This window comes from Lissotriton helveticus, chromosome 1_1, assembly GCF_964261635.1.
Source record: "Lissotriton helveticus chromosome 1_1, aLisHel1.1, whole genome shotgun sequence".
In the NCBI taxonomy this organism is placed as follows: Eukaryota; Metazoa; Chordata; class Amphibia; order Caudata; family Salamandridae; genus Lissotriton; species Lissotriton helveticus.
In genome coordinates, this window is record NC_136057.1 from 498,455,965 (window position 1) to 498,481,324 (window position 25,360).

The window sequence follows — 25,360 nt, forward strand, 5'->3', positions numbered from 1 at the left end:
AATCTATCTCCCTGAAGGGTGTGGATGAGGCAGCTCAAAAATTCACTGATTCCATCACTAGTGTTGTGGAAAAGCTTGCCCCTGCCTCCCTTCGATATGTAGCCCGGCAGAAACCTACCGCACCCTGGTTCTCTGAACGTCTGAGACTTTTAAGGCAGGGTTGCAGGAGTAGTGAGAGAAGATGGAGGAAGTCCTGGGATCCGAAAGACCGAGAGACCCTTAAGTCTGATTTACGAGACTATAAACAGAGAGTTATATTGGAGAAGCAAGAGTACTTTACCAATCTTACAGGTTCCCTAACTTCATCAAGGGAACTTTTCAAAATTGCTGACTCACTATGCTCTCTTCAACTCCCTGACCCTGTGGTCAGTTCTCAGGACCTTTGCAACAACATCTCTGACTTCTTTCACAACAAAATTCTGGACATCCATATCGCCTTGGAAGTACAAAGACGTTCCTTGGACAGGGATATCTCTACTGCCATTTCCAATCTAGATTCCGTGGGCGAAGGCCCTTCCAAACAATTTGGACAATTTCCTTTATTGTCTCTGGAAGGATTAAATCTCCTACTTGATAGGACTAAATCCTCCTCCCCCACGGATCCCCTGCCGCTAAAAACTTTGAAGGAGTGCAGGAACAGTATTCTCCCACCTCTGTTGGAAGTTATGAATAGTGCCATCATTCAGGGTTCTTTCCCATATGTCTGGAAGAAGGCGATTGGGAGGCCTCTCTTAAAGAAACCCTCTCTTGACCCTGGCATTCTTAAAAATTTTAGGCCCATCTCTCTGCTCCCGGCGCCTGCGAAAATACTGGAGGCACACCTTAACCTACATCTCTCCACTTTTCTGGAGACCAGTGAGTACCTGGATTGCACTCAGCACGGATTCAGGAAATGTCACAGTACTGAATCCGCTCTCACTGTTGTTGCAGATAACATCCGCCGGAAAGTGGACAGAGGCCAAACTACCATACTTGTCCTATTAGATCTCACAGCCGCGTTCGATACCCTATCTCCCGCCATTCTAACATCTCGGCTTAGGGAGGCAGGGGTCTCTGGGCCGGCTTTGAATCTTCTTAACTCCTTTCTCACTGGTAGAGAACAGAGAGTAAAGCTTGGAGACTTCCTTTCCCCTGCTAAGTCGTTGCAATGTGGGGTGCCACAGGGGTCGGCTCTTAGCCCGACCCTGTTTAACATCTACGTGGCCCCCCTTGCTAGACTAGTAAGATCGCAGGGGATGGAGGTGATATCCTACGCCGATGACACCCAGATCATGGTGTCTCTGGCCCATTCCTCTGATCGTTTATCTGCCATTAGCTTTAGGTCATGCATGCAGCATGTAGCTGACTGGATGATCATCAACTCCCTAAAGCTAAATGGCGATAAGACAGAGGTCTTTGTTTTTGGGAAGGACCAAGATGCTTGGTCGAGTGAGTGGTGGCCTCTGTCTCTTGGCATCTGCCCCACTCCCTCCCAATCAGCCACAAATCTCGGTGTGGTTTTTGACACCTCACTCTCCATGAAGCTCCAAGTGAATAGGACGGTGGCCACTTGCTGGGGTGTGATTAGGATTCTGAATAGGATCCGTCACTATCTCTCTCTCCAGGCCCGCAAGCAGATTGCAGTCGCCCTTGTTGGCTCAAGGCTTGATTATTGCAACTCTCTGTATGCGGAGTCCAACAAGGGTCTTATTCATCGACTGCAAATAGTGCAGAATGCGGCAGCACGTTTTGTGTTGGCCCTTCCCTTAGCATCCTCTGCCACGAATGCCAGGAGAGACCTTCACTGGCTCCCTGTTCAGTACAGAGTCTCTTTTAAGATTTTATGTCTTACATATAGAGCGCTCAGGGCAGGTCCAGATGATTCACTCGGGTCTCTGCTCTCTCATTATATTCCAACTAGATCCTTACGATCTGCTGGTCTTTCCCAATTGGTAGTGCCGCGTATACGGCTAGCCACATGGGGAGCAAGAGCCTTTTCTGTAGTGGCCCCTAAGCTTTGGAACTCTCTTCCAACTGAGGTTAAATCACTTCCCTCAATTGATTTGTTTAAAAAAGCCCTGAAGACGTGGTACTTCATCAAGGCTTATCAATGATGGATTGCTGGGTTGATTCGCTAGCTGCACTATTTGTTTTAGGCGCCTTGACGCCCATTGGGCTAAGTTTGTGCACGATAAGATCTACATCATTCATTCATTCATTGTGTAGAGTCTTGTGTGTGGGTCACCTCACTGTATCATAAATCCATTTTACAGCTTGCTTGGATCAGTGGGAGCTGAATTGTTGGGGCAAAGGCACTGGTTTGGCTAGTCACAGGCCAGCAGAAGGTTCAATTATTAAGGTTGTTCCTTTTCAATAATGTTTTTTGCAGACTGCTGGTGCTCTGTTAATCTCTTCATCTCTCTCACTTCTCGATGTGCCCTCCCGTTCCCATTCATTTTCTCTAACACACTTTATACGTGTCGAGGAGGACTCTTCCTCAAACAATTAAACATACTGCAAGTGGGTTCAAGTGCTCTGAGATAACGTAGCTGCGTGTGGTTCCCTGAGCAGTAAATGCAGTGTATATGGTAAAAGGGTGAAGCTCAATAAATGGAAATACACACATTCACATCTCCTAGAGATACGAGTATCACCCACAGTTTTTCTTTGAAAGAATCCCATTTTGTTGTAGCATTTTGATCTTTAGTGATTATCCTTTGGTGATTTGTGTTAGGTTTTCCGATTTTAATAAGAACATCGTTTTTGGTGTTAAATGTGCCTTTGCCACAGTGACGTCATAGAACCAGCTTCAGGTGACCCCGCCCTCATTTCTCCATCCCCACTGCTTTGAGCTTCTCACTTCCAGGCTACAAGGCCTATTTTATGACTGGCCTGTACTCACAGTTGAAGTCACCAATGGTCTCCATCTTGTTGCTATGGTTTCCCCATCTTCCTCCCAGCTGCACAAGTGCACTCAGATAGATACACCAAACTTTTATCATACTCCGGCGCAGAATTTTCAACATTTGGCACAACACAGCAAGACAACTTGCTGTGGAGAGTCAAATGGAGAAATGGCACATAACTGCTCTCTCCCTGTGCTGATGCACTTATGTCTGCTAAGTGCCAATGGAGGCACCCTTGCGCCATGGCACAATAGTGCCTGCGTTACAGGCAGGATTGTTTTTATGCAGGAAAGGTCACCTTCCTGCACAGAAACAATCATAAAAGGTAGTTTCCTCTTTCTACATGCTGCAAAATGCAGCACACATAGAAAGAGGAAATAATAATGATAAAGAAACATATTTTTGGTCGTTATGCCTTACCTGGGAGGGCGTGTCATTCTTACGCATTAGCAGGTTTAATAGTCCTAGTAAATCTGGAAATGCACCAAAAACCATGAATGGATGCATGGTAAAACCCACACTCCACCTATGTAACTCCCCCACCACGTAGAATAACGCAAGGTAGTGACTTTGGCTGCCTTGTGTTACTCCAAATTTACTAAGCCGCACACTGCCACGCACGGTGGCTCTGCATGGCTTACTAAATTTGTCTTCAGGCCTTGCGTCACCTTGTGTGACCCAAGGGCAATGCAAGCCCTTGATCAAATCCTAGGAAAGGGTAATAGTTGTTGATGGGCCGCTTTACAATTGTTCCAATTATGAAGGATGGAGCAGTCCTGCACTGAAGATTCAGGGTGTAAGGAAGGGTTTGGGAGTCCCACCCTCATTACAAGCAGATGCTGAATGGTGGATTTGGGTGTAGATGTTTGCATGAAAGGCAGGGGTGGGTGCTAGATTTGGCTTCGCCTAGGGTGCTACACAAGAATAGGACATCTCTATTAAGAGACAATAGATAGAAAACAATTGATGTCTCAGTATTCTCTTTATAACATATTCTTAGATCTGTTTAAAATGCAAAGCCCTAAAACCATAATAGCAATGTCACTCATTACATTTCAAAATATCACCCAACTTTCACCTACATTTAAATGAAATGGTTATAGTCACTAAACGGGCCCCAAAGAGAACTGATGCATAATCCACTGAGATCGTTTAAGTAAAAACGGACATTCACTGTCAGGATTTCAGAAAACAATGAACAAGACAAAAATGCGGTTCCTGGTGGGATGCTGCCTGTAAATGGAAGAACAGGGCTGGAAAACAAATATTGACTCAGTGAGCCCATAAACTGAGGTTTGGGGGTCGTGGCAGAAAATGGTTCAGTCACAAAGAGCAATGTCTCGATGACAGTTTACTCATTCTTTTGTCTGGCTTGACAGAGCAGCTGTCGCCAAACAGTTTTGTAAGAATCAAAAGAAGAAGGGCTATGGCGCCAATCCACACATTGGGGGTTAGAAGTACATGCTTTGATTGTGCAGAAGATGTGTGCTTCCACAAAAAATGGCTTGCCCTCATCATTGCAGTGATCATTTTGTTTATTTATCCAGCTGCCTGAGCTTGAACTTTCAGGGTCCCACACAGGACCTTGTAATGCTAATAAAGTGTCTTAGATAACTAGTTTATTGTGATTTTCTCTGGAAACAGTACAAATGGAAGGAAGGTTGTCATTAAACTACATGGAGGTTTAGGTCTGGCGTGACAGTGCAACTGTCATCTGACCTTTTAACCTTCACTAATTATATTCTAGGGTTATTTGCTTCTCTACTAATACATATATCCCCATGCTATCTGATTGTAATGCTTCACAATGCCATACAACTGCCAGCAAAGAAAGTCAAGGTTAAAGTTGAAGACCTTTAATGAGGTTTTTGTTTATCCAATTGCAGAGATATTTCTGTGTTCAACAAGGTTCAGGCCATACTACTGATAAGACAACTCGGTGGTTAATGCACCTGCTGGAGAGATCTGTGTGAAAACTGATCAGAGCCTTGATTAATTATAAATAGCATACAGAGTTAATGTGCCAGTTGCACAACACAGGGTGTAACACACAAGCCCCAGATTTGTACTTTAAGTAAGAGCTTATTGGATTGATGTTTTGTTGCAGACATTTGTAGATTACCTCCAAGTCATATGTGGCAATTCTGGCAATATAGCTTAGTGTACTTAAAATCTTTTCCTAAATCTGTCCTTGTTGAAAGATTGCTAAATGGGTTCTTTTGGGTAATTATAACCACCTCAGTGTTAGTGCTTTAGAGAAATTACACAACATTCTACAGACCATGCAGAGACCTACAACTCCTACAAACAGACCCGGAGAGAGTGAGACTCTGTATTTACGGCTGTTGCTCTGCATACAAAGCAAACTGAAAGAGCAGACGTGCCTGCATGTGGCACAGTGCTGGCAACCTGAACGGAGACACAGTGTGGTTCATTAGGTCATCCGACTCAATCATAGATGCCGGATATGATATCCAGCTGATCCCACTCTATTCTAAAAACAATGTACCTAGCACCTAACCTAGGAAAATGTAACAACACGTTTAGAGACCACTTACAATCAAAATAGCACTAACCATTTTTTCTAGCAAGATTTAACTAAATGAAGAGCCATATTTACATTCCAAAAACTAGTCATCTTCAAATGATAAGGTATTTTAAAACATACCTTACTATTTGGGAGTGCATGCAATACACAGAGATTGTGACACAAATAGCTTGCATATATAAATGTATTGACAATCATAAATCTACCTCTCTCTCTCTCTCTCTCTCTCTCTCCATGAACCACTGAAAGCACCCAGTACAGACCCAATCCCATTGAGTACCCTGAGACTTAAAGTCCTCCCTACAGAAAGCACAGTGTGCATGTAAAACCCTACTGACTCACCAGGCACCGCTGAAATCGCCCCGTCCCGAAGAAGAGTTTGAGAATTTTATACAGTGGTAAGACAGAATTTAACTAAAAATGCTGGTTGAAAATTCCATGATAGATGTTACCCAGGCTTCAATTGGAAAATCTGTTGACTGAGGACATTTTTCTGTGCTGTATCATCAAACAACGTATAGATTATGGGGTTATTGACGTATCAGGACCCACTCTGAAGAAAGGCTTGCTGGGCCAAGGGCTTGGTGCCTGGATTCCTGCATATGAATTGGGGTTGGTGGGTTTCTATGTGAATTGCAAATCATGTCCTTTTTTAAAGGACTGCAAATGAAAGTTGATTAAAATGTATTTTGACAACTTCCAGTCACTATTCTCCTTCTAGTATCTGGAATTCCAGCTTCGCCATTAGAAGGAGGGGCACAATAAAGAGTGCACTTTTAGCTAAATGGGCTTATAAATACAGAAATGTACGTTGAAAGGTGTTTAAATACCTTACTGCTTAACTGTTGTTCATTGCGAGCATCGTGAAATACCTGCATTATTGCCTCGGTGTATAAGTTTAATGGACCATTCCCAGCACTCAAGCAAACACCATGTACCTAGATTTTGATTGGACCAGGTCTTCTCACACCCCAATGGAACGAGTGGTATTTGAGAGGTGAACTTTCACACAGGAACATTGACTACACATCCTGGTTGGAAATAATGTACATTTGTATACAGAATTTTGATCTGTCTACAACAGTGAAGGTTATGACTGTATGTATTTATACTCATTCATCCTAATCCTGAATTACCTGAGGTATGGGCAATTTGGAATTTCATCGGACTGCAAAACCTTTTCCCCAAGTTTAACTTGCCAAGGTTCGAGTTTTTAGGATCTCTGTTTTTTTAACCATGCCATGTGCTGGGCGGGAACAGGCACTGCTGGTTATTTTTCAAAGCTTGTCCACTTTACATACAACAAAGGTTAATGCAGAACTGCTGCTTGGCTATAAAGTAGGACAATATGCCATCATACCAAAATGTATCTTAATGAAAAGACCACTGCGAGAATTACTTATAATTAAGGCTCCCGGTTTTCAGTTTTACTGATTTTTACAGATAAATACAGACAGGAACCAATGGGTTTCCAATGGGTTTCCTGGTTCCTGGTCCAGGTCCTGGTCCAGGATCTCTGTTTTTTTAACCATGCCATGTGCTGGGCGGGAACAGGCACTGCTGGTTATTTTTGAAAGCTTGTCCACTTTACATACAACAAAGGTTAATGCAGAACTGCTGCTTGGCTATAAAGTAGGACAATACGCCATCATACCAAAATGTATCTTAATGAAAAGACCACTGCGAGAATTACTTATAATTAAGGCTCCCGGTTTTCAGTTTTACTGATTTTTACAGATAAATACAGACAGGAACCAATGGGTTTCCTGGTTTTCCTGTTTTAAGAGCGCAAAAATACTGAAAAGGTGGTTCTTCTGAGAGACTCTTCAGGCTGTCTTTCATAAATTCTAGGCAACAGCTGAGCAGATAGACAGCATGGAGAGTTAAAAAACAGGATAAGATATCCTTAAATGAAGGCATATGTTAACATATATTTGTAGTATAAAGCTAATACGTACCTGTGAGTGTATTTTTTTGTTGTATGTGGCTACTTAATTTGCTAAAAACTGACAAGCATCCATGTATGGGACACGTCGAAGAATTAAATAAATGTGGAAATATACCATTTTACAACTCAATTTATTCTCAAAACACAAAATAAATATGGATAAATACCAATAACATGGCCCAAAAGTAAATACGGATAAATACAGACGGATATGTTAAAAAAAATAGATACCATAAAACCGGAAGCCCTATTTATAATACTGTTGTAGTGGCAAAGAAAAAGGAATTTGGAGGTAACCACCAGCTCTTTATACCCTACCGAATTTGCTGTTCCTGAAATTGGAGTTCCAGTCCTTGTTTTTCTCTTCTCCAAAACGTATGTGGAAGATTTTACTTTTTTTTTGTTGTTGTTGCTATAGTCACTCTTTTTTACTCCAAATCAATTAGGAACTTTACAGCACATCCCCCCACCCCACGGCTATCAAATTCCTTTTAAACACAGTAATAGGACATAAACAATATTGTAAATACAGTGAGTGTCCAATATCTATGGTGCCACATTTGCAGCCTTCAGTCGTGCGCGAGCTGGATTGTCTTGCCAAGTAGTGCATTAGGAGAGGCGCTCCTCGCGCTGCATTGTGGGAAGATGCATAAGTGATGAGCCGGGGCACTTTGTTTCATTGAAGACTCAGAGCAGACACAGATGCCTACTCTACAGAGGCTCTATTTCAAAGCAAGCACCGAGCATACACATTCATATAATTGATGTGCACTCCCCAATCCAGTGGTTTATTTCGTAAATCCCCTACAGTCGCATGGAGGCCGCATCATTGCAGGGATTCATCTGGAGCAGTTTAGCTCGTGCTGCGGCACCTGCTCGGTAAACCACCGGAGCTGTAAACAGACCCTGGGAGATTACATGCGTCTGCGCGCACTCCACTGCTTTGCAATGGAAGCCTGCGCCTCTCTTACAGAGGCGCGGTACCGTCCAGTCATTGGACGCTGGCATCTGCTAGCATTTGCAACCCAAGTGCGCCTGATTAAAGGCGCGTGCATCGATACGTTCCCTGCCTGATGCGGTTCATGCCATCAGGTTTGCATGCCTGAATTAACGTAAACCAGCCATTCAAGAAATATTTGTATAATTTCGTTTTCATTTTGGGGGATCCATTTTCCAAGCAGCTGGAATATATATTATTTTGCTGCTTCTGATGCATCAGCATGGAAAGAGCCCCCCAGAGAATGTGCAAACACAATTAGAGTTTTTCCAGTCGAGGGTATCTGTAAACAAGTTAAACAGAAACATGTCTCTGATGCATTCCCTCGTGCACTCCCTGGGACCTGAGAGCGCTACGAAGCCATGCTACTGCAAGAAACGCGCTATACACATTCTGATGACAGAACATAATGCACCATTGGGCTACAGAGCTGCTTTGGGTTTATACCCGTTACTGTGAACAGCAGAAGGGAGCAAACCTACCTCTGCTTGGATAATGTTCCAGGCATTCTTCAGCCCAACGTTATTCTCCGTGTTGTACAGCAACAGGCCTTCTTTTAAGTCGTGCTTTGCATTTTCATTCACCTGTCAGAGGAAGCAAAATATGGCTGATTATACTACTGTTTTTTACTCATACTCGCGTGTCTTTATCGTCCAGACAAATGACTACAATGAGCACAGCCAGGGCCTGCTCTCACGTGCTGCCTCCACAATGACAAGACCAGTGGAGTTTGCGCCTTATTGGAACACATTGACAAAACACCCAGGCTAGGATTATGAGTGGTTGAGAAGTGGTTGGTATTCCAAGTTGTTAGAAGTTTACTGCACCCAGAGATATTTTGCTAGCACTCTAGGGCTAAACTCAGTTACCAGACCTAAAAACTGGACTCGAAGATTGTAATAATAGCGTCCTGGCTTTGAAAGCACTCTGCATATCGCGATTACCAAGAACGACTAGGTTAAAATTCTGTTCATTGCCCACGGAGAGTTTCGAGCAAGTTCAGGATATCCCAACAGGCATTTCAACTGGGCATTAGTCCTAAGGTCTTAACTGGGATGCAATAAGTGGGGAGGGTGGAGTCTCTAAAAAGGGAGTGGCCCATTGTATTACTATGCAAAAAATAAAAATAAATAATTCAGTGGGACTCTCTCTCATAATCAGTCACTCTCTCTCTTGGTATGTGAAAACACTTTGCTACATTTATTCTCAAAATATAGAAGATGAACGTTGAACAAAATCAATTAAAAGTGCAGACGGTGCAGTGCTCAAACGTGCAGTGGCATGCAGTATTTACAATGATCAATATATATACAGTGGGATGTCTCAAAAAGTGTATAGCCAAAAAACAGTCACACAAATATTCATAGCCTAATGTCTATAAGTTAATTGAATAGACAGACAATCCCCTTTGACATTGTCGATGTTTCGACCCTTAAATCAGTTTTGAGGGTCTCTTCAGGGAAAACAGTGCCGTCTGGCACTTCAACTCCAAGCAATGTACTTATTCCTTGTGATGGAATAATGACTTAATGATAGATGTCTGGTTCACACTGTAAAAAATCCAGTGTGTATATGCGCCCCTTCCAATCGCGTGTGAGCTTCGCGGGAAACCCGGCGTCTGCCTCTGATCTCTGATTCCAATTCGGATGAAACCCTCAAAAGTGATAGAAGAGTTGAAACATTGACAATGTCAAACCACTGCACAATTGGCTTTGTCAAAGGTTGTTATCTGTTTAAGATAAAAGAGTAACAGTGATTTTGCTGTAAATAATATAAAAAATGTTTCAATTCTGAAATTGTGAGACTGTGAAATAAACCTTACTGAGGCTTCTGGGAGGAATAGTTGTTTTTGAGAGAGCTGCAATCACTACTGTTATGTTCACACTGAGACACATATGCATCCGTTTTCTTCATCCCTCTACAGATCTTACACCACATCTCTTTTCTCCTCAGCCCCTTCTTTTCACCCGCTCCTTAATATACTTTCTTGCATCTCCTTTACCACCCCTAAATACACAACATAGCCTCTCACTTGTAAGCACAGTATTTTCTTTTACTTTGCTCTTGTCAATATTTCGACATCTGTGTACCTTCTTCACACACATTTGCACAGAATCACAACTGGAATGGGAAGAGGAGAATATTGCTCTATGCACTCTGCAGAGGCTAAGGATGATTGACTATGTATTCTGAACACCTTTTTGACCTACTCCCAGGGGCTGTGAAGAAATGTGCACTGCTTTCAGCCTCAACTCCAGGACTCTCAATCGTGACCCATTGAAAACACCTGGAGGCGACTCAGTTCAAATGATATGCTATACAAGAGTAATATGCTACACAGAAAAAGGCACAGAAACCCAACATCGTGTAAATAGTTACCACTATTAAGGAATGCAAGATTGTTAAGTTTTCAATGTCTGTTTTTAGTTCACACCAGGTCTGGGACCTGGATCACTCAAAACCCTGATCAATCCATCCTCTGTCCAAGACTTAAGTAATGTTATTTGATTAACGTTCAATACAACATGGTCCATACTGGATGGTGAAAAGTAATCATCTTAACTGTATCTACTGTAAGCCTGGGCGGAGTTCCGCTACACAAAGTGCAAAAAAACCTCTGCCGCTCTACTCGAAGCACCGCAAGCGGTGGAGTGGGTTAGAAAAAATGCCGTTCACAATAATTTTCAGTGCCTGGTGTTCGTCTGATCTGTGAAATGATCGCGAATGGCACCATGCACAGCGCAAGTGGGCACGGCTTCCTTTCTGCCACCTGAGTAGATTGTCAAGCCGAGAAGCAGCTTTCTCATCGCAGACAGAAGGTTTCCCAACACGAGCAGTCGCGAGCATACGCGGCCACTCGCATTGAGAAATCTGATTCCTGAGTGGCGATATCTCGCCTGGTGATTGATTTCTCCACTCGCCAACTTGACGTTGCTGAGCCCGAATGAGGAAACATCTCATAGGGTGGTGGATTTTCCTCACTCACACTCGCCAACTTGATGTTGAGGAGCACAAGCAAGGAAAAAACTCCGCTCTGCAGAGCGGAGTTTTTCTGAACTCCGCATAACATGGAGTGCGAAAAACTGCAAACTCCGCGAGCGGAGAGGAGTTCACCGCCCAGGCTTAATCTACTGGAAGTGGTCGCCTTGAGGTGAGATGCTGTCAATGCCGCTACCTCACTGCCCAGAAGAAACTGAAAAAGATTCACTTCAAGCTAGCTGAATTGAGCACTGTTTCTACAATAACTCACTCATTCTGCTTCTTCCCCCTTGCCTCATACCCACCGGGTTTCATCTGAAACAGCCTGACAACACAATGCAGCAATGTACACTATAAAACCACAAGTCGATCAAACAATGCAACACGTCAGTATGATATACACAACTTTTTTGATTTGCTTTTCCTGGTATCCGTTCAATAACGTGGTACAGGGTCTCCTGGTACTAGACAAAGCCCATTCACCAGTGCACTGGAATTGGAGTAAATATATCAATTTATTTAATGAAGAGAGCATGCAGTTGGTAGTTTAAGAACCTTCAAAATGTTCACATTTATTTATGTTGCATTGTAAAATGCTGGCTTGTGATATATTGCCGCTTGGTAGTGCTAAATCTTTCAGAGCTGGATAGGCTTCAGTGCTTAATTTGAGCCGATGATTTCTGATGCTCGGCACTGGCACTTAATTCTTAGCATCGGCACTTGTGATAGTGTGCCATATGGGAGTGCTTCTGCTAAATGTTGGTATAAACACAACAAGAGCTGTATATTAATTTAATATGCACTACCAATCACTAATACGTGGCACCCAAGCCATTCTTATGGCTTTGGGTTGCTTGAATAGTATGAATTGTCACACTTGTAAGAGTGTGATGATTTTAGTTGTGTTGGTACTGAAATTGGCAGAGCTGGCAGGGGCAATGGACGGTGCAAGCTGCTGCGTCCTTCTGATGAGGGCCCTGGAACTTGTTGTTTTACAAATTATCCACGGATAGGCTTCACATGTGAAAGACGCTGGGGGAAAGAGTATGTAAGCTCTAAGAGTTTTAAAAGAGTGCTGAGAGAATCAGTGGACCCTGAGAAGGACCTACCCACTAAAGGAGGAAGCTGTTGTCCCCGTGTAGTCTAGCAGGTGGGGAAGGCCTTTCAGACACGGGTGAACATCAAGTCAGGTTGGTTACTTAGGCCAGGAGTTAGCAAGCTGATCTGACTAAAGTTCTGTTAAAACCATAATTTTACTAAGAAAGTCTTTGTACAGAACAGAAAATATTGATTAAATTGAAAATATTACCAGTTTATGTTCAGAACTCATACCACATAGGTGGAGGTTCTGAGTAGTGGACTCAAACTAGAAAGCTTTGCAAGGACAAGAAAGAGCAAAATGGCCCTCACTGTCAATCTGGCTATGAAGGTAATAAGGCTTTGTGAATGCATGCACAGACGCGGTCATCTGTACCTGGCAGATCTCTAAGACAGTTGTTGCAGCTTCGACCCTGTGGAATTGGTCCAAAGGCATTCATCGGGCTTTTTTCTGGTCAACGCATTACATCTCTTTATACAAAGGACTAGCCACCTTGACGGAGTCCTTTTTTGTATAGCCGTGCGTTCTTGACCCTACTGAGCCCAACAAAGAGCTGACTGTCCTTGTAGTGATTGCTTGTATGGTCCATTTAAAACCTCAGGGCTCTGTAATGTCAAGCTGATGAAGCCTCTCCTCCTCTTTCGAGGGGTGTGGTGAAGCAAAGATGGTCGGTAGGCTAATTGACTGTCCGACATGGAAGGGTAACACCACTTTTGGCAGGAAGACTGCCCAGGTCCACAACACTGATTTCTCTGGAAAGAAAGTGGTGTATGGAGAGTGTACCTTCAGTTCATTCGGGAGGCATGTAGATTAGAACTACAGTTTTGATTGTAGGAGCTACATGAATAACTGTGCACCAAGTCAAATGGTCTGCACATAAGGAATGTGAGGACCAAAAGGAAGTTTCACTGTGACATGTCAGAAGATTATGGGAGTAACATGAGTCAAACCTTTCAGAAAGCACATCAAGACATGTGACTTGAAATGGGAAGGCTGATGTGGCAAAACAAAAAAGCTGAAATGGCCGACATTTAACTCTGCCCACCACTACACCACTAGATCTTGATAAACCAATGACAAAAACAAACACTACATCAGAGGCATTGGCCTGCTAATGATTAAGATGATGGATTCTACACTACTCCACACATTTCTCCCAGCATGCAGAGTAAATGGATATCCTTGAAGAATGTCTGGCTGCCAGGATGACACCCATACTTGAGGCAACAAATCAAAGGAATTCTGCTGCCGCCTGCCAATCTCCACAAATGGAGGAGTAGGTTAAGGACATTTGGTTGTAGAACCCTCCTCTATTGTCGAGACAGAGGTTCACCCGAAGAGGTAGAAGGACCATATTCAGGCTTAGGAATCTGGGTACCACACCCTCCTGGCCCAGGCCAGGGCTATTAAGATAACTTGTGAAGGGTTCAGCCTAATTTTCTTCAGAACCCGATGCAGGTGAGGTAATGGTTTAAATGTGTACAGGTGTCCCAATGTAAATTGAATGCATCTCCCAGTGACTCCCCCGACAGGTATCTAGCGCTCATAAATGTTGAGACATTCTTAATGGTGGGAAACAGATCTAGCTAAATCTTTCCCCATTATCTGAAGAAGTGTTTTGCCACCTATGGATGGATATATTATGTGTGGCCCACCAAGCAACTGCTGCTCAATTTGTCCGCTATGTCGTTCAGGGACTCTGCCATGTGGCTGGCCACCAGTAAGATCTGTTGCTGGTCCAGCCATCTCCACAGACGCAAAGCCTACTGGCACAAGATCCAAGAACTCTTTCCACCATGGTTGTAACAGTACTGCATTGTGGTGGTGTTCTCCATGAGGACCTGCAGCAGCCTCCCCTTGATGGTCAGCACCAAGGCTTTCAGGGTCAACTGGATTGCAAGAAGCATTTAGAGATCGATATGAAGATGGCGATCCCCTGGAGACCAGAGGCCTCATGATCTCAATCTCTCCCAGATGCCTCACCTGACGCCAATGATGGGTCTGAAGGAAGAGCGGCCTGCTGCAATTCAGGTTGTTGTTCATCTTCCACCACATAAGATCCTGAGCTGTATCCTGAAGGATCTGGAGGAAATCAGAGAAGTAGCACCAGTGCTGAGCGTACTTAAACCGATCATATCCTGAATTTCCCAGGCTCACTGAGAAAGTGGAAAGGCTTTTGAAAGCGTCTGTATCCAGGATAGGCCCTATGAAGGGAAGTCTCAGAGCTGAAGTCCTACCTGAGCCCAATTCAATGATGGAAATCCACAAGGAGGTCAAGAAAGTAGCCTTTGTCTGGAAGAGGTTTGTGACTGACAGCGGCAAACCTGCTTTGAGCACCCAGCCATTGAAGTATGTTAATTCACGCATTCCTTATCTTTGAAGATGAGCTGCAACCTGCGAAGGGGCCGCCGGTGCCTGGGGAGGGCCCACTGGCACAAGTCCAGCTGGAGGCCCTTGCAGCTCCAAAAGGCATACCAGAGGGAGCTTGCAGCATCTAAAAGAGCTGCAAGACAGCATCCTTAAAGCCTGCAATTTGCAGATTACAGCCCAGGAAATTTGGAGTACACCAAGATGGTGGTGCCGGACAAGATTCAAAGGATGCTGGAGATGAGGAGCCACTTTAATGTCGTCTTTGTGGCTTTTCATCTGATTTTGAGTAGCAGGAAGGGGTCAAGTACTGCTTGTCTTTTTTGAGCTTTTGACTTGCTTGACAACAGAACAAGAATGGACTTGCCCGGGTCCGGCATTGGCCAAGAGCAGCTTTGCAATTCGAGGCCACTTTTTCAAACATGAACTCTTGTGCTCAGCAACAGAGATTTTGTCGTACAATCTCTAATCCCCTTCGGGTGCATGAGAGCATAATACTCACCCGACTGAGTAACCCAGGTATGGAAGGCACACATCATGCAGATTTGCAACCATCATCTGCTTCCTGAAGTCATGGTATGGCTTTAATCCAGTTGTCTTTGGGGTAGGCGTTATCCCTGGCACATTGTCTGAATGATGTTCAATAAGACGGAGAACTAATAAAGCTGGAAGTGGAGCTCCAGTGCAGAAAGAAAGGAATGGATGTCAGTGCACAGGGGTGGAGCCTAAATGTGAGCTTTGTCACTCGTAGGGTGGTACAAGACCGCAGCCGAGTCACTTGCGTCACCTGTCGACACACAGGAGTGGTTACAAAGACAGTTTTCTGCATCCAGTCTGCTGCTTGGATACTCCATAGCTGAGGAATCTGCAGTTACAAGTGCCTATCAGAAAGCCTCCTGTTTGCAGCAGAGGAGCAGTGGGTGGAGTTACGTGAAGTACACATGGCTCTTAAAAAACCCCTGTGACATTCAGTTTTGTCACTACCTTTGCAACCTCTGAGCCAAAGGCGCCACCAGTCAATCAAGTGGCATCAGTGACACCCATTGCAAGTTCTCAAAGCTGTGTGTGTTCTCAAACTTTAGCAGGCAATAGCAATAGCAAATTATAGCTACTCTATTTTGCTATAAATGTTACACAATAGTTATTTTTGCTTGTGAGCTTTTTCAGTTTCTTGTTTTTAGCCACAGTTATTACTGGCCCCATCTGGCCTGTTTCTTCCAAGCATGTGTTGTGTGTGAATCTTGCCAACACACACTGCCAGCAGCTGTACTTTCCCTGCGCCATCAGATCACTTGAGACTACAAATTGATTAGGTGTCTTCTGATGCTCGGCTGTCTCAGTCTTTTCCCTGGCATTGGCCATGCTTGCTGTAATGGCCATCACACAGGCGCATCCTAATTGTGTCTTCCAAGTCAATATGGGAGCAGACACAACACAGTTTTTAAACAATCACATCCCACATTTGGGAAGGTAAAGTGATCTAAATAAACAATTTTGTGTTCGCAAGGTATGACAGCACATATGATGATTTAATGAGCATTTTAAACGCACTGCATCGAAAACATCTAGCAAAAACAATGCCATCGCAGTTAAGTGAAATTGAGACAAATGTGAAATTCAAACTTACACTTTATTAGAAAGTTAGATTTAAAAACATGCATAATGTGTCTGTTAAGTCTTGTAGCACCATTTTTCAATAAATGTACGCAATTTGCAAGCTCTAACGTTTCTACTATCAACGACAAGCCACATTTCTCAAATTAACCACCATTACTGCTACTACAGTCAGGCTTCAGGCATTGTAGCTACACCAAACTACACAAACACACAGTCTTGAATGCTGTTCTAAACAGGATGATTGCACAGACCAGGCCACTGGTCATTCTAGGCTTTCTTGTAGTCCTCACCGCAGTCGACTGCTTGATCCTTTGCCTGGAGCTCACTCTCCCCCCACCACCTCCAGCGCATTACTGAGTTCTCCCGAGATCAACCCATCCTTTAAATTATTTGGCTATTTGGTTGGGGGTGGGTATTTATACACATATTTTCTTCGCCAATCACCTCGTTCTAAAGCAGAACTAAGAAGAAAATAATAGAAATGGAGAAAATCCAAATCCTCGAACTATCTCCGTCTCTTCAAAAGAAGCCCAAAATAATAGCTCCAAGTCAAAATGTTTCAATTGCAGAGATATTGAAAAATCCTCCATAGTGCAAAATAGTGTTGGATCTCCCAAAAACCTATGCTTTGTCTTTTTCCTCAGACCTTCCTTCTTTAGACTAGGGCAGTGGTTCTTACGCTGTGGTCTGGGAATGCCTGTGATACTACTCAGGGGGTCCATGACTGCTTAGGAAACAAAATACCAGATTAATTTAAAGCATTTAAATAAAGTAGCAAAAGAACAAATTGTAAAATGTTCCTTAAATAGGAAGGACTTTGGACTTGGAGGCTAAAAATGACGTTGATATCTTCAGAATGATTTGAAGAAGGATTTTTCTAATAAGATTAGTGTTATATTTAATCTATGTCTCTTTCTCTGGCTGGGATTTCCCTGTGGCTCACATGGTGTCACTGCTAGAATGCTTGGTGACATCGTGGAATGTTGGGGGCTTGGCTTGTGTCTCAACTGGCAGTTGGTACCAGGCAGGCTGAGTGACAGGGAGGTCATTCCTGGTAGGGTTATGTATTTCCATCTTAATAACTTGACCTGCAACTCAACTTGAATAAAGTAACCTGATTATACTCCTGGCTCAAGGACATCTATTTACAACATTTAGACTGCATTGATTTATCAAGAAGGACTACTCAAATTTTGGAAATTCTTATCCCAACCGAAAAACCGAGGCATTTAATTCTGGCGATTGACAGCACGCTACGGGTGACTCTCAGCGCGCAAGATAGATATTCTCCATCAGGAGGTTCGCTACATTGGTATTGATACCACGTCACATACTAACCCTGATGAAGACCTTTTACGGACGAAAAATGTTTAATCTAATTGTGTAAAAAACAAAAACGACCTAACTGAATACAAGAACTTTCAAGACTCCCATCAACATATGTTTCATTAATGCCACGATTTGAAAGATTATAATTGTACTTGACATTTGAATTGTTAAAAAAAATATTTGTGTGCTCCTTGATAAAATATTTGTGTGCTCCTTGATACTATCATTGTCACTTTTAATAAGTGGTCTCCTTCGATAGAAGCGAGACCCTCATACCCAGCACTATCCGATACAGATGGGTGGGTGGTCGCCATCTTAGCGTAAGCAAAGCCCTGCGCGAATGACGCGGGCGAGCCAGAGAGGCGTGGAGAGAACTGATACTAATGTAGACAATGCGGGTAAAGTGCCCAGACTCCTCTGCGGCACATTAGCATCACTCTGGATCCGGATCTGCGCAGCAATGGCACATAGCGAACTAAGGGCTTCACTAAACACGGATTAATTTCCATCAGCTGCTGGAATCCACTGAATATATTTGTTTTAAGTACTTTAAACTCATTACCAAATTACAGTGAGTTATTGCCAGTGTAACTGGGACTGTCAAGCTGGGATAGCAGTGAGGAATGGCTACAATAACGCAATTACGGGCATTAGCATCAGTGTGGGCGATGGCTGTTTATGTTTGCATTTCTTTTTTCCGGTCAGGATTGCACACCTACCACCAAGCGCCGCACCCCAGAGTCAACCAATCCGTGCAGCTCATGTTGGCTGTTGGGTTTATCTTTTTACCCGGCTGCCCTGCATCTCTATACACTAGGTCCGGAGCGTCCAGGGCCTTTAATCGCCACACTTTCCACCGACAGATATTTAAGTGAATCTGCAGTCTATAAAACTTTATCGCAGTCTTCCGTAATTGAGCACTGAATCAGCGGGCTCGTGCCACCTGTGACACGCGCCTGCTTATATCCAGTGAGCTGCAGACAGCCAGTCCTTCTTTACTTGCTACCACCGTGCAGTGGAGGGCAGCACAACACAGGCAACAAGCAACAGGGACAGGTTCAACCGGAAAAGATGACGATGTGAACGTCTTGGCTCTGTTGCAAGTAAACAGGAGGTGGGATGGGGCAAGAAATGGAGAGCTCGTGCAATAGTGACGTGTGGAAAAGGGTACAAGTGCTTACGAGTCCTTTATTTGCGGTAGGAACGGAGGCATCAGAACTAAAACCCTTCACATGACAACTGTTCTATGATACAAAGCCCTGTTAAGTAGTTTAGGGTGTGACAAACATTTACGTCAAGTGGAGGAAGAAGGTAGACGAGGCAAGAGACATTAACACTAGAACAGACACATCATTTATTAATGCTATTAGTAAGTAGTATTAGGAAGCGCCTATTTCACTTATCACCAAGTCCACACTACAGGAAGATGGCTACATATCTTGACAACGTGTAAGACTATTGTAGACTTAGTTTCAGCGGTGTAAGACTCAAGTTTGAGGAGACGCAATTTGACAGGTGTTAAAAAAGTGAGTTCTTGACAAGTAATGAGAAAGCAGGAAACCATATATCTTCAGAAGTAGGTTTATTATTCAAGTTGTAGAAGAGTGTAGGCGACACCGCAAGGTGACCGTCTGGTGACAGTGCGCTCTATAAGTACCATGACATTTACATTTACATTTACATTTGTAGAAGTTAAACAGCTCAACAGTTTTGAAAGCTGGCAGGGAGGAAGAGACCTTGGGGTCAGCCGGGAGGGAGTGGCCTTGGGGTCAGCCAGAAGGAAGAGACCTTTGGGTCAAGGATCAAGGAGGAATGAATGAGGGAAAGAGGGGGAGTTGAGCACAATGCGAGGTGAAGGTTAGCACAGTGCAGTGAAGAAGGTAGTTGGTGGGAGATGGAGTCAGCAAGACAGAGACCGGATAAATCATGGGTCGTATTGAAATACAAACCGGGGGACTATCAAGGTGGGAAAGGGGCAACCAGCCTGTATGTCATCTGTACAGAAAATAGGAAGATGTTGCGGAGTACTATAAAGTATACACATTTAAAAGTTGAATACTTTGTTTCAGGACTGAGCAAAAAATGTAGGAGACTCGTGAGCCGGTTGTGGCCATCGAACCATGTTGTGTAGCTGGAATATGGCAGCTGTTGTAGATACAAACGGCTCTAGGTGCATCCTAAAGAGAACAGCCCTACCATTTTCTGGCTATTCTGGTAAGAGTATCAATACCATTGGGTTAAAAACTTTGGGATCAAGTGTATTTGGTCAAAATATGCCGGTAAGAGAGTATATTATTTTGAATGACGTGAGCATGAAAAATCTTACGGCCATGCCGTGGCGATGGATGCCAAACAACTGGAAGTTTGAGGCTGTTGTTTAGGAGTAACCAATAGCAAGGAGAAGATTGTTGGTACATCATCAGCAAATCGGTTCCTCGCGAATCTGAAAGAGATAATGGCACCAACAGAAGCAGTGTACAGTGAGATGAGCACCAGATGCAGGACAGAACCCGTGATGCGCACAGGAAAAGGGATGGGCCAGGGAAGGGCAGAGGGATATGGACAAGAGCTGAGAGAGGTATGAGGAGAACCAGCCTAATGCAGCACGGCCACGTGAAGCAAGGGAATCAAGTATGATCATGCGATTGATGGTGAATGTGAAGCCCCTACATGGGGTGCAGTGAGGAAGCGATGAAGGTGAATCAGAGGACCAGCAAATGTGGAGGTGAAAAAGGGGAAGGGTGACTGCCAGGAGTGGTGAGTGTGACTCTAATCCTGTTTTGTTTTGTATGGGAGTACATGGAAGATCACAGCTGACGGTCTTTATAAGATAATAGTTTTCTAAGGAGGTGTTGCCAGTAATTAGGATGTTAATTTGCAAGGGGGTAGCCATACCAACTTAATTTAACACAATCTGGTTAGTCAAAAACCTGGCATTTGAAGAATTTATGCTTCGCCCTGGTAGCAGGCAATTCCTCAGAAGCAATGCATGTTAAGTTTAATCAGCATCCACAACTTGAAAGTCAAGAAAGCAACACAATAAAATCAGAAGTCCAATTTACTTGATTCTGGAATGGGGCTGAGAGACAAACTGGTCCCAAAGTAGTTTTCCCCTAGGCAGCACATCTTTATAAAGTCAAGTTTCCACTAAAGTTATCAAAAACAGCTTTAGTATTTGAATTAGATTTTTGAAACTGCAATGAACTTTGAAAATCTGGTCTTACTTTCACAGTGGAAACCGCTTTGAAGAAATTATTCATTGTGAGGGCATACCGTTTTCAATATGCAGTATGCTACATTTTCATATAGTAGGCACCTGATCCAGTGGGCTAACAAGGCACACTTTGGGGTGACTGATCGAATACATAAAATATAATTTCTTAAATGGCAGAGGCACTTTTACCTGTGATTTTAAACTGTAGCCAGTCAGAATGGTGCTCCTGGCAGCCACAGATTTTTTTTAACATGTATGAAAGTGGTGTAAATACACACTGAAACCCACATATGACCTTTAATTTCAACTTCCAATGGCATTACTGGAAAGGTATACACACCAATTACATGGGAAAAAAATTCAGTACCCTTTTAGGGTCGGAGCGGATACATAGCGGCACTGGAGGCCTGCATCACAGAGCACACACCTAACACAAGCAGAAATGGGAGATAAATCAGGGGAGATCAAGGAGGAAAATAATCAATTTCTCCTTAAAATTGTGTCCTCAGTCTCATATGTATTCCACCTAGTCGCTGCGCATACAAAGTATGTATCTGTTTAAAGCGCTTCAGTTTTGTGCAGCGCAGAAACTACTTTATTTCTCCTTAAAACCTAGGGTAATGCACTCTAAAACAGGGATCTCCATCAACCTCCTCCAAAGACTTCAGACCATACAGAACGCCACCGCCAGACTCATCCTCGACCTCCCCCATCGAACACCCATCACTCCCCACCTCAGAAGGCTCCACTGACTCCCCCTACATAAAAGATGCCAGTTACGATGCTGATCTACGCATGGCATCCTATATGTATGGGGAGCCAGTGCAGTCTTCTAAGGTGGGTGGTGGTGTGTAGGCGAGGGGGTAGATCGAAGGGGAGTCTCGCAGTGGCGATCTGTATGGTCTGAAGTCTTTGAACAAGGTTGGTGGAGATTCCTGTCTAGAGTGTGTTACCCTAGTCAAGTCTATGCAACCAAGGACCTGCCCACAACAACCAATGCCTCAGCTTCTGCCATCACTCAAGACAGCTACGTTCCGTGTCCCTCTCACTCACCTACACACCCGCATCTACTGCAGAAGAAGTGGAGGACACTCCTTCTCCTACTTGGCGGCCAAGAGCTGGAACAATCTTCTTCTGATATTACGGACCTCCCCCTCTCCACTGAAAATCTGAAGGGCACTGAAGACCAGACTATTCGACTGAGACCTTCAGCCCCAGCACCTTAATACCCCACTCTCTGGATACCCCACCGGGTGACTCGCCGCGCTATACGAATCTACTGATTGATTGAGGAGAGCTGAACCACAATGATGAAGCTTAATAGCTGAACAAATTTCCATTAAAAACAAAAGCAACGAGAAAAACAAGCTGCAGAGCTTTTTGGTGAATTATTTGGGGACATTTCACAAAATAACTTTAAAAATACCTTTGAATAAAATTGAGCAAACATGACACAGATTACATATGTAAAATTTAGAACACTGCGCTAAACATTATGTGCCGGGTCTATGCAGGCTTCTACACTGGCCTATGCGCGTCATTTTGCATTGTCAGTATGTCCATCTGTTGTCCTGTTCTTATATGTATGGCCATGTAGTCATGATTCGAGGGAACAGCAGGAGAAAGGACATTGCTTCTGGTGCAGAATGTTTAGCCACTCACATACATGTTGAACACAGGAGACGCATTTTGCAGAAGACATGAATTGGATTATCACAATTACTTCACAGAAGTTTTGAATGGCTACACTGGTCATTAAAACAAAAGCGCAGGTAAGTCAAACTTCATAAGACCTTTGCATAGAAAGTAGTATTTATGTTTATGAAAAGATCACACGTGTGCCTGGCCTTAAGTTGCAAGGCAAATGGGTAAAGATGTGAATAAACTTCCTAAGTCAATGAGACTGAGCTTCTGAAGGACACATTAATGACCATACAAAGCATACAATGCATGGTGTCGTCAACCTAGTGTGCGTGCTAGGTGTGTATGGGTCCGTCTCCGTGAAACGCAGGCCGGAGTGAAAGCAATGAACGCAGTACATCCATAAAGGCAGGCTGCAGAGGACGGAAGCTGATAGATCTGCAATGATGCAGGAACAAATGGAGAACTGTTATTTATTGGTAGCTGCAGCTTATAAAACTGGGAACAGGCCCAGAGGTCAGCCAAGGAGCCGCTGAAGATGAGTGAACCAGTGCATTAATATTCTAATGTCAAGTTAAAATGGCCGTGGAAGAGCTGGGGTCAAGCAATGCTCAGAAATGGAACCGAAGATGCAGCCACTTTTCATGAAGGCCAAGAGCTTTCAGCAAACAAGGCCACTGCCAAAGAAGGAGTTGCTGGGGTCGCTGCCAAGTCTGTAAGAGACTGTGAGAAATACTAATCGAGGACTGGTCAGAGATTCAGAACTTACAGATACCTTAACGGTAGATGGAAAAAAAAGAAGCTCAGAGACTGCGACCAAGCAGCGACTCAAGGATTGGTCGGCTTTTTGTCCTCTCTCTCTACGTTGCTGGACCTTGAAGACGGATTTAGCAGAAACGTATAATACTGAAGAATATACGAAGATGAAGCAGAAAGAAATGCAGCATACTCTTATTCATCAAGTAATGGCGTTTCCCAACAAATGTTAATATTTTTTATTATTATATTTTCACTATATGTTCGGTCAGGTTCAATATTTATTGTTTGAAAGGGCCCATGCAAGAAACAGCTCCTACGAATGGGGTCTAAAGAGTATGAAAACTGGTCACAGTGTTGTTGATAGAGTCCAGCATGAACTGTTCCTCAGATGCGGATGTTCAGGATAAAAATAAATACATTGAAACCTCAACAGAAAACCTTAAGCAGTACATGGCCCTCATGGTCTGGAGACCTTTCTCGGTCTTCTGATTTATACCAGGGTACTCTCTGCTACTCTCTAATGCAGTGTACTGGTGTAACTACGGACTTCTTCCATACATCCCTCTGCAGAACAATAACTATGCACCAATATAGTGAAGCGATTTATGCAAAATGGTGGCACTCACATTGTAGCAATAGGACTTCAGCTACCCATGACATGAAGCATAATCGAGCAAGTTGTGGAACTCTGCTTTCTCCTTTGGGACTAACCTCTCTCTGGCTACATGGGCCAGCGGCACATTCAACTCCCTGCAGAGCGCCCAGAATCAAACATCATCGGTCTGCCTCACCCTGAAGAAATCGAAACATATCGAGACTGCCACAAAATGCTGTCATGAAGTCACCGATTTGCGCTGTCATGAAGTCACCGATTTGCGCCCAGTCACATACTGGATCATGCTGAAAGTTGACTGCATCGTGTATTGTCCCAAACCTGCTGTAGGCTCCCTGAGGGAGTGTTGAAGGTCACAATTATTTTGACTACCAAACGTCTTACACTTTTTTCCCATTCAACTGACCTCTATCTACATCAGTGGATTGCAGCAGATTAAAGGAAGACCAAGAGCGGGTGACCTTAAGAGCCTAACACGAGGAATAATCAAATTAATTCAAGTGTTGTTCTATTTCTTATGTGTATTCTATGTTCCTGGAGACTGGGTCTGTAGGTCTGAATGGGGCTGATCCCCACAAAGGGGTCCCTTCATGATTCATCTTCCCTTCAGCAGAAATGCAATTTGCACACCCCCTATGATCCCACATTCTGAGCTAATTGAAGTTTCTCTAGTAAGGCATTAGGAAGTTTGAAATAGCTGGGAATGCAATACTAAAGCTGTGTTGAAGTAAGAACAATCATGAGCATAACCGTATGTGGCTTTGAGAAGGAGTGAGTAATCCGGAGAGGGACTCCCAAGTAGGAAAAGCCCTAAATTAACAACTGTAATAATCTGAGCTGACATACTTAATTTAGAAGCAATCTTTATCTCTAATTTTCGGTGCAGTCTGTTGGGTTTGTGGTACTCCAGAAGGGTTGAGATGAAGATCGGTGAATATGGGGATGCTTCCGTGCTTAGTCCCAATCTGCCCACTCCTATGGCACATGTGTTTGCAATATGCTCGGTCTGTGCTTGGGGACAGGAACTTTGTGCTGCTCCATGGCTCTCACTCCACACACAAGAGACCAAGGGCAACTCAGCAGCTAAAAGAGTGTAATGGGAATTTGTTCTTTTGTCCTTGAGTGTACAGATGACTAAGAAGGCTATTCTGAAATTCCATTTTGGTGTTAGGATGGGGCATCACGTAGTCAATATCAGACAGGTTAATTACTCTACTGCAGTTCTGACTATGGGCGAATTCCTAGCAGGAAGGATAGTGTAAAATGGTAATAAGGGAGTTGAATAATAATCCCTTAAATGGACAAGAAAATATAGCATATTTGTTGCTGCCACAAATGTAATGGCTCGTTTCATACAGACACCC

General features: G+C 43.6%; 1 protein-coding gene across 4 annotated transcripts in view; it reads right to left on the reverse strand.

Annotated features, from left to right (window-relative positions):
- TSPAN9 (tetraspanin 9) overlaps positions 1 to 25,360 on the reverse strand; it is a 1,047,344-nt gene that overhangs the window by 18,121 nt on the left and 1,003,863 nt on the right. For all 4 annotated transcript variants that reach the window (XM_078673949.1, XM_078673950.1, XM_078673948.1 and 1 more), the window contains one exon: positions 8,861 to 8,962. In XM_078673949.1, coding sequence (XP_078530075.1) covers positions 8,861 to 8,962 — 102 coding nt within the window. The remainder of the gene's footprint in view (positions 1 to 8,860; positions 8,963 to 25,360) is intronic.